Source organism: Sardina pilchardus, chromosome 17, assembly GCF_963854185.1.
Source record: "Sardina pilchardus chromosome 17, fSarPil1.1, whole genome shotgun sequence".
NCBI lineage: Eukaryota > Metazoa > Chordata > Actinopteri > Clupeiformes > Clupeidae > Sardina > Sardina pilchardus.
The window spans coordinates 14035269-14045002 of record NC_085010.1 but is presented as its reverse complement, the minus strand read 5'-3'; the positions used below and the strand labels follow the sequence as shown (position 1 = coordinate 14045002).

General features: G+C 41.7%; 2 protein-coding genes across 2 annotated transcripts; one reads left to right on the top strand and one right to left on the bottom strand.

Moving 5' to 3' along the window:
• Window positions 1-32: 32 nt before the first annotated feature.
• apex1 (APEX nuclease (multifunctional DNA repair enzyme) 1) lies at window positions 33-3691 on the bottom strand. Its single transcript, XM_062518021.1, has 5 exons — window positions 3559-3691; window positions 2798-2920; window positions 2459-2628; window positions 1707-1899; window positions 33-1074 (listed from the first exon to the last, which is right to left on the bottom strand). The coding sequence occupies exons 2-5, from the start codon at window positions 2850-2852 to the stop codon at window positions 560-562; spliced, it is 933 nt and encodes a 310-aa protein (XP_062374005.1). The 5' UTR covers window positions 2853-2920; window positions 3559-3691; the 3' UTR covers window positions 33-559.
• A 165-nt stretch (window positions 3692-3856) lies between these two features.
• osgep (O-sialoglycoprotein endopeptidase) lies at window positions 3857-9071 on the top strand. Its single transcript, XM_062518008.1, has 12 exons — window positions 3857-3966; window positions 4119-4240; window positions 4325-4444; window positions 4573-4748; window positions 4914-5009; window positions 5183-5232; window positions 5368-5446; window positions 5569-5634; window positions 5941-6031; window positions 6304-6379; window positions 8366-8464; window positions 8842-9071. Exons 2-12 carry the CDS (start codon window positions 4126-4128, stop codon window positions 8879-8881), a joined length of 1008 nt encoding a protein of 335 aa, XP_062373992.1. The 5' UTR covers window positions 3857-3966; window positions 4119-4125; the 3' UTR covers window positions 8882-9071.
• The last annotated feature ends 663 nt before the right edge of the window (window positions 9072-9734 follow it).

The window sequence follows — 9734 nt, the reverse complement described above, 5'->3', positions numbered from 1 at the left end:
TCAGACACTGTAGCACATAAAAACAACTCAAATTTTAAAAATGAACATTTATTAGGGAGCATGACTACAAGATAGCTCTTTGGAAAAAATAAAAAGAGAGTCTAATCATTGACTTAGTACATTTAAGTCACAAAAAACAGTTTTAGTCTAAACCATGATATTCATTTAGTTTATGAAACAGGGTACACATTTGTATGCATTTTTTACAGTTTTAAACATCCGACAAAGTAGACAGCAGTTTTAACAAATCATAACTGTCGGGAGAAAAAAAAAATCATAGCACCAAGAATACAGCACAGGGTTTGACTGCCATTTTAAATTTAATCAAGTTAAAAGGCCATTATCAAATTGTGTGGTTACAGTACATTTGAACTTACAATGTACAAACCATGTGCAATTCTGAAAATATGTCACTTCATGGGAATCACTAGAATCGATTGGAAGCCTTTTGGATGAAGTGGCAATAGGAAACCGTGGAAACATGACTTTTCTGATAACTCAGACACTTTCTAATCTACTGACCAACTTTTCTACCACTGAGTTTAGTTACCACATGGCTTTACAGAGCCAAGTGCAGGGTTATGGGGCAGTGATCACTACCCATAGCAGAGTTGCGGATCTTGCTGTCGCATAGCTTAGGCAGTAAGGCCTTGGACAGAACAAAGTAGTCCAGTCGCCAGCCGACGTTTTTGGATCGTGAATTCATCATGTAGGTCCAGAAGGTGTAGGCGTAGCCCTGCTCGGGGTACAGCTCGCGGAAGCTGTCCACGAAGCCGGCCTCCAGGAGCTCGGTGAAGCCGTCGCGCTCCTCTTGGGTGAAGCCGGCGTTTTTGCGGTTACCCTTGGGGTTCTTCAAGTCGATCTCCTGGTGCGCCACGTTCAGGTCCCCGCACAGCACCAGAGGCTTGCGCTTGTCCAGGTCGCTGAGGTAGGCTCTGAAGTCCACGTCCCAGGTCTTGCGGTAGTCGAGCCTCACCAGTCCGCGGCTGGCGTTGGGCACGTAGGCCGTCACCAAGAAGAAGTCGGGAAACTCGGCAGTGATGACACGGCCCTCCTTATCATGTTCCAACTTTCCTGAAAATGGGGGAAAAAAAAGAACAGAGGTTCAAAAGGATAAGAATTTAAAAAGTCAACTGATGACCATCTTTCCAAATCGTGCACTGAAAGTCTGTAACTAGTATCTTTACAACTTGCAATAGTTCTTTCCACATAACTGAAAACACCTTTTTAAAACCTCTAATATACTGCCTTCTTTGAATATCAAATTACTGGTTAGGAAAATAACCTTCCCCACAGATCTGAGGGGAGACAAACGGTTAGTCTAAAAAAAATCTGATCTGACAAAATCTTCTGTGTAATCCTGACGAGAAAAGACCTTCAGACTGTCTGTACAGTAATTTCCTGCATATAAGCCGCATTGTGTATAAGCCGCAGGGAAGTGTTTTATGCAAGTTAAAAGAAACAAAACCATATTAACACCATATTAACTGCTCCCTGTATTAACCTCATAGCTGAAGAAATTTTGCAAAATCAATGTATAAGCCGCGGCTAATAGTCGGGAAATTACGGTAGCACCACGCTAGACATCCCAAACCAATGTATTATCTTGACTGATACCTTATTCTTCTGTACACAAATTGTAATACAATAGAAAAGATTGCTTTTCCTCCCCACTTCAAAGCAGGAATGATGAGTACAGTACGTACCAATGCCGTAAGTAACATCGATGGGCTCCGTTTTGCAGAGCATGGCTACCCCACTGTAGCCCTCCTTCTCCTCTGAGCCCGCCCAGTACTTGTGGGGAAACTCGGGCATGGAGGTAATCTCCGCAGGCAAGGCCTTCTCAGCACATTTGGTCTCCTGCAGGCAAATCACATCTGGGGACTCCTCGCGTACCCACTGGTCCAAAGGAAAAAAAGGAGATATGAGGACAATTATGGATTTTTTTTTTTTTTAATGTAATCTAGTTGCAACAAGTTTAATGAACAATGCCTTAAATGTGTCTGCTGTACTACAATGACAATTACTGAATGGCATAATTTTCTATCTGAACACACGCACTAAGAAATGCAGAAAGCTAACCAGTACAAAAAAGTAATACCGGTAAAATAATCTACTGCATGTAGGGACATGCAGGGGTGTAGTGGTAAAGTAAGAAGTGGGTACACTATGAATTCTGTGATCACGGTAAGGTGCACTATGCACTAACTGCACTTTGAACATTTTTAAGTAAGACATTCAGATTACATGTTTGATAGTGTGGCAGTTATTGTCCAATGTTTATAACAATACCAGTGGCATTGAATGGTACCCAGAGCGTTGATGAGTGTACACTTATTGTGAATGTGGATAATATAGTGTGATTTTCCAACGTTAAAGGTTGCAATTGGTGAACACATTCTTTTAAGAGGTGGATCTGCTGCTATTAGGTACATGTAAATCTGCAACCTATACTCACATCCAGACCCTTTTTCTTAACCCATGCACGAAGGCCATCCACATTCCAGGACGTGATCTTCATGTTGGCAGCAGTTCCCTCCTTACTGGTCAGTTTGTCTGGGGGGTCTTCATACAGAATTGGGGCCTCAGGCTCTTTCCCTTTCTTCCCCTTCTTGGCCTCAGGGGGTGCTAAAAAGAGATTAAGTGGATGATAAAGAAGTCACACAAAAAATCCACCGTGCCACGGAAGCACTTTTAATCACACCTAACCAAATGCAACGCAAGTTACAACGACCTTTACTCTTAAGAATAAATGAAAGCTTTCATTTAGTGTGAAACAGTGTTTAGCCTACTATACCTGCTTCGTTCTCTCCATCGACGGCAACTTCGGCTTTCTTTCCTCGCTTGGACATATTTTCACAACGAAGACCACACACGCCCCTCAAGCACACAACACGCACACACAACAACACACGAGAGACTGCACAAACAACATAGTGTTAACTCCATGGGTATTGAAAACATGTTTAATTTAAACAGAAATAATTCTCAAACGCCTGTTCCCTTATTTTGTTTTCAAAGATTTCTGGAGGGATAATCGCCTCCTACTGCGACCAAAGCGTAATATTACACATTAGTACCTTACTAACGAAAGTTAAACTTCCTAACTTAATCCTAGATGTTTGCTTCCGAGGATTAAATTATGCCACACTGGCTGGCAGAGCCGAGGATAGCAGGTGGCAACGTTAAGTAAGAGAACAATTAGCCTGCTAAACCTAGCTACAATTAGCCTGCTGCACGACAAGGACACAAACGCAATCAAGCGGCTACTATTATTATATTAATTTTCCGTAATCAGTCTTGCACCTCAGTGGGACAAACCATAGAGCAATTTCAAACATCAGGCAAAATTGACACTTCAACGAAGTCAGCCCTCAAAATGATTAGAAGACCGTGTTAACGTTGAGTTTCCGAATGAATGAATGCCATCGTTAATGTTAACGCAAGAATGGCTCACACGTCGTGGCCATAATTGTTGTATAACCATTGCCATCGTTTCATGCGCAGATAAAATCACTATAAGTTGCAAATGTAAGATGCAATATGCCATAAACTCACCTTGCACGTTCAAAGCTATCGTGCTAATCGCACAAATCCAGAGCGACAACCTACACGATCACTTTGTTGCAGGCAGCAAGGCAGCAACAAAGCAGAAATCACAAGCACGCGTGGTTATACAAATAGTTGTCCACACTGTTGCCTGATAGTATTTATGGTGTGTATACGTTACCGAGGGCTGGTGGAGCCCTTGGGGACATAATTTGTACATTCCTGTTCATTATTTCTATCTGCTTAGGGGTTTTTAAAAGTGATGTTGAAAGTATCCACGCTTTATATTTCGGTTTTGTTCAGGAAATATGAGTGCGGTATTTGTTATGGTCCTGTAAGCGAACATGGCGCACAGTGTGTGAGGGATCTACATCGTGTCTCGTATTTTTGAAGTTATTTATGAATATAAATTGAATGGTAAGTATGCATGTGATGTTTAGTTAAGCTATTTAATGTTTAAACCTGGCTGCACCTGCCAAGACGCAGTCAAGACCCTGTATGTTTCAAGATGGACATGAAGGTTTCTCAGCAGTTCAGTGGATAAACTCCACTCGCGCTTTCTCTTGTAGTGTTGCCATGACTGTAGTCATTGGATTTGAGGGAAGTGCCAATAAGATTGGCATTGGCATAATTAGGGATGGAGAAGTCCTTTCTAACCCAAGACGCACTTACATCACTCCGCCTGGCCAAGGTACGATGAAGTATAACAGGAAATACATTGAATTAAACTTACACCCCTGTGATAAACGATAGCCTAACATTTTCATCTTGGTAGGGTTTATGCCCAGTGATACGGCCAAGCATCACCGCTCAATGATTCTCACAGTTCTTCGAGAGGCATTGGATGAGGCTGGGCTGACTCCTGCCGAAATTGATTGTGTAGCCTACACAAAAGGCAAGTATTTTTGTTGTTGTTGTTGTTGCTATATCTCAAGTAAATAGCCTAACTTGTCACTAAAAACCCAAAATGTCCATCTGGTTCGCCTGTACATCAGTTGTTGTTGTCATGCTCCAAACCTGCAGGCCCGGGCATGGGTGCCCCTCTTGTGACTGTGGCACTGGTCGCCCGCACGGTGGCCCAGCTGTGGGGAAAACCACTGTTAGGTGTCAATCACTGCATTGGGCACATAGAGATGGGCCGGCTCATCACTCAAGCCAACAACCCTACAGTACTTTATGTCAGTGGGGGCAACACGCAGGTCAGCAGCAGCACTGACCAGATAGATTGTCGAATCTGGAAAAAAAAAGTTTACAACAGAAATTCCTTTTCACTGGCCCATTGGGCTGTATTTTAATTAATCCAATAGGGGTGAAGGGTATAATGGCGTGTTTTGTTTTTATTGACCTGCTGTCACTGCCAACAGGTGATTGCTTACTCTGAACGCCGTTATAGGATATTTGGTGAGACTATCGATATTGCAGTTGGAAATTGCCTTGATCGATTTGCTAGAGTCATCAAAGTAAGTGCATTCTGTTTTTTTTAAATCAGTGTAATCATTTTAGGGCTGCAGCTATTCTTAGATTCATTGTGGTGGCCCAGGTCATGCTAATTTACATTTCAGAAAACAAAATTGCATGGCATTAACTCCATCAGCGTATGCTAAAATGTATTCCCCCCCCCCTTTGATGGCAGATATCAAATGATCCTAGTCCAGGATACAATATTGAACAAATGGCTAAGAAGTAAGTCATTTTGTCAACAGCTGATTGTCAGATGAATGGTGACGTCCCTGAAGTATATCTGTGGAGTCCTGAGGGCAGCTATTGGAGCAGAGGCATGATGCATGTGTAATTTCTTTCTGTTTGGGTGGATTTTAGGGGCTCTCAGTTTGTGGAGCTTCCGTACACTGTAAAGGGAATGGACGTGTCTTTTTCCGGAATATTGTCTTACATTGAGGTAAATCAGCAGAAGGCGTCCTCACTATGTAAATATCATTCATGCATGTATATCAGACTTGGTTTTCACAAGTGTGTGTGTGTGTGTGTGTGTGTGTGTGTGTGTGTGTGTACTTCCCATAGGAAGCAGCTCATAAGATGTTGAGTTCAGGACAGAGCACGGCTGAGGACTTGTGTTTCTCTCTTCAGGTAACCACCTCAAGCCCCACTCATAACAGCACTCAGGGGAATGAAACCACAAGCCTAATCAACAACAGTTATTGTGACTTGCGGAGAGCACACTCACATTGTTTATCATGATGATGCCGTGTAAGACTTTAGGAGTTTCTTAGCTACTATACTACCGTTCCATTGCCGCAATATTTGATATTTCTGCTATCCTAAAAGAAAAGTCATGGATTCTTCACTTTTTTTTTTTCAAACACATGGAACGTCATGGCATGATTGAAGTAGATCTATCTCAGACTATTCTCTGGTGTCTCTCTGTCCCCGCAGGAGACGCTGTTCTCCATGCTGGTGGAGATCACAGAGAGGGCCATGGCCCACTGTGGGTCACAGGAAGTGCTCATCGTTGGAGGCGTCGGCTGTAAGCGCCACTTTACGAATAGCCAGTAACCTTTCCAGGGCAGACTAAAGATTAAAGAATCGATTCAAGTGTGTGGTGTTTATCAGTAATACTGTATATCCAATTATATAATGAGGCTTTATTATTATTTAATATTATGTTGTTTATTGCCATCTCCTTTCTGCCCTACAATACAATGAGACAACTGTTGATTTTTTGTTTGTACTGAAAATGAACTTAAAGCAATGAAGTAAGATAAAAACTCTAAAAATGCCCATTTTCTTAATCCAAAGGTAATCTGCGTCTGCAAGAGATGATGGGTGTCATGTGTAAAGAGAGAGGAGCCAAGCTCTTTGCCACAGATGAGCGGTGAGTTTTGGCTTAGTCACAGACCAACCATGTAAATGGTGTATAAAGACATTATAACCACTGCTTTAAATTCACCTTTAAAGAGAAACTATGCAGGTTTGGCGATTTCTTTTGCCGTTTTACGCTTGCAGGTTTCTCTGCAGAGCTTCCCCTACAGCTTTAGCATGTATATTTTACAACACTCCGCAATTGGTCAGTTTGCCTTTTCATGAGCATGATCTCGAGGCTGCAAGACTTCCTGTTGGTCAGTGCACCGTTTTTTCCACTCGTAGACGCTAGGTGGAAGAGAAATGATAACTGAACAAAACTGAACAAAACACCATGCCAATCTCCAGGTATGGTGAAGGGTGTGTGATGATGTGGAGCAATTTTAGTTCTAAAGACAGAGGGAACTTTATCAGGATGCATAGTATCCTGGATCCATGAAATAAGTTGCCTTAAACTTAAACTGCCTGTCCCTATGTTAAAGGGATATTCCGCCATTTTTGGAAATACGCTCATTTTCCACCTCCCCTCGAGCAAAACAATCGATATTTACCTTGCTCCCGTTCATCCAGCCATTCTGTGAGTCTGGCGATACAACTTTTAGCTTCAGCCTAGCATAGATCATTGAATCGGATTAGACCATTAGCTTCTCGCCTGCTAGCTTCATGTTTAAAAGTGACTAAGATTTTTGGTAATTTTCCCATTTAAAACGTGTCTCCTCTCAAGTTAGAAAGTGCAATAAGACCAACTGAAAATGAAACCTGGCGTTTTTCTAGGCTGATTTGACATGGAACTACACTCTCATCTGGCGTAATAATCAAGACAACTTGCAAACGTACCATAGGCGCAGTGATATCGTACGCAGCATCTGAAAATAGTCCCCATAGACAAGAAGCAGTAGTAGTGCCAGTAGTTTGCAAGTTGCCTTGATTATTACGCCAGATGAGAGTGTAGTTCCATGTCAAATCAGCCTAGAAAAACGCCAGGTTTCATTTTCAGTTGGTCTTATTGCACTTTCTAACTTGAGAGGAGACCCATTTTAAATGGGAAAATTACCAGAATTCTTAGTCACTTTTAAACATGAAGCTAGCAGGCTAGAAGCTAATGGTCTAATCGGATTCAATGATCTATGCTAGGATGAAGCTAAAAGTTGTATCGCCAGACTCACAGAATGGCTGGATGAACGGGAACAAGGTAAATATCGATTGTTTTGCTCGAGGGGAGGTGGAAAATGAGCGTATTTCCAAAAATGGCGGAATATCCCTTTAACCCTATGTGTTAAATTCCCATAGGGTGACATACGGGTGCCAATATTTTTGACCCCAGTATTTTGGGAAGAACGTTTATTTTTATAAGATACATTATTCATTCACAAAGAAAATTGGAGTCCTTAAAGGTTGGATTATTTCTCATTTTATTACTTAAGGCATTTAGATTAATTTCCAAAAGATGATTTTATATCCATCTTTTTAGTCACCTTTAGCATGGGGTGCCAACACTTTCAGCCATGACTGTATAACCATTCCAATGACTCCGAAGCTTTTCAGTTAAGGTAAATTAAGCTAAAAAAAATGGCATAGTTCTCCTTTAAAGGAACACGGCGACTTTTTGGGACTTTAGTTTATTCACCGTATTGCCCAGAGATAGAGAAATCAATACACCCTTCTCATCTCCTTGTGTGTAGTTACTCGGTCTGACGCACACATCCACCGCTAGCCTGGCATAGCACGGCTGGCTCCAATAGCCTACACCTCCCAATAGTGACAAAAGAACCCCCACATTTTCTTATTTACTTGCTGTGTTTGTATTGTTACAGTGTGTTCTAATAAAAATGTCAAATGAGATACAGCCATTTTATAAGAATACATATTTGTAACTCTTTTTTCATTCAGGCAAATCACTGCTCCTTGGGGTTACGAAACATGCATTAGTAGCAGTGGTAGAGAAAGGTAGTAGTGATGCGTTTTATTCATTTAAAATTGAGATTTATTGTGTTGACAGATTTTGTATTGATAACGGGGCCATGATCGCGCAGGCTGGCTGGGAGATGTTTCGCTCCGGTTACGTCACCGAGTTACCCGACTCCTGGATCACTCAGAGGTAAGGATATTGCCATGACGACTTGTTCCACGTTAGAGTATGTATGGATGTCAGACAGACGGACAAACATAAACACTCACAGTCAGAAACGCACACATACACACAGATTGAGGCAATTGCTCTGTCGCTAGTTTGGAGTTTAACATGGTTTCAAACAGGAGTTGGAGTTTAAAACCACATTAAACTCCAAACTAGCGACAGAGCAATAGCCTCATTATGTTTATGATTAAATGTTTATGATAAACATTACATATATTTCCCAAATAGTATAGATTTAAAAATTAAAAAAAGAACATTTTACACCTTACTAGTCCTTCCTCCATGCTGTCTCATCACTACTACTGCCTACAGTAACCCGAGAGCTTCATGTGTTGCAGATACAGAACAGATGAGGTGGAGGTCACTTGGAGAGACTGACATTTGCATTTCAGCTGTGGATAAAAAAGAAATTGTATATAGGGGATGTCTGTCACAGGAAACTGGATCTAACCGATATGCTAGGCTGGGTAAAGACAGAGCAATGAGATATTGTCTGTCAGTATCAAGCTCTGCAATTTGTTTTCACCACTCTGATGTCATTCTGGAATAAATTACTTATTTTGAAGAAGGGTCTACATGTGTCTTTTTCTGTTAAGTAATTAAAATAAGATTGATTGGTTTGAAGTAAGAGTGGATACTGCACTCAGTTTCATTGTCATGATATAATATGAGGAACACATACACACACTCACCCACACAAATGTAACTCCATGGCCTTCATTATTTCTCATTGCTACTACTCACATTAAAAGTACTGAACTGTTCATAAATGTCTGCAGCTGACTTAAATATGAGACCAGCAGGGAGAGCCCAAGTGAAGTCACTTCAACCTTAGCCTGGCTTGTAGCTGCTTTGTTGACACAGTGGTGGATGATGGTACAGTATCATAGCCTGGCTCGTCAGGCTAACGGTATCACCTATAGGCGTGAATATTCATTAGGAAATAAACCATTACAGATGGTCTGGTCAGCCATTTTGTGTCCTTCTTCGTGGAGGGGTCATCATCACCTAACTCTTTGGTATCGGCCTCAGTCTTCGTTAAGCATGATTGTGCTGGTCTGTGTGACATCTCTTTTCAGGCCTCTGTTAGGCTATGGGCTCTATTATCAGGATCAACTGGGCATTGTCGCAAATCACTCGCGCTAGTTTCTTTGGGGGCGGTCCTAGCGCAAAAGGCTATAATGACAGCTTGAAAAGTGAACATTGCGCTCAGCGCAAAATGAAAAGGGGT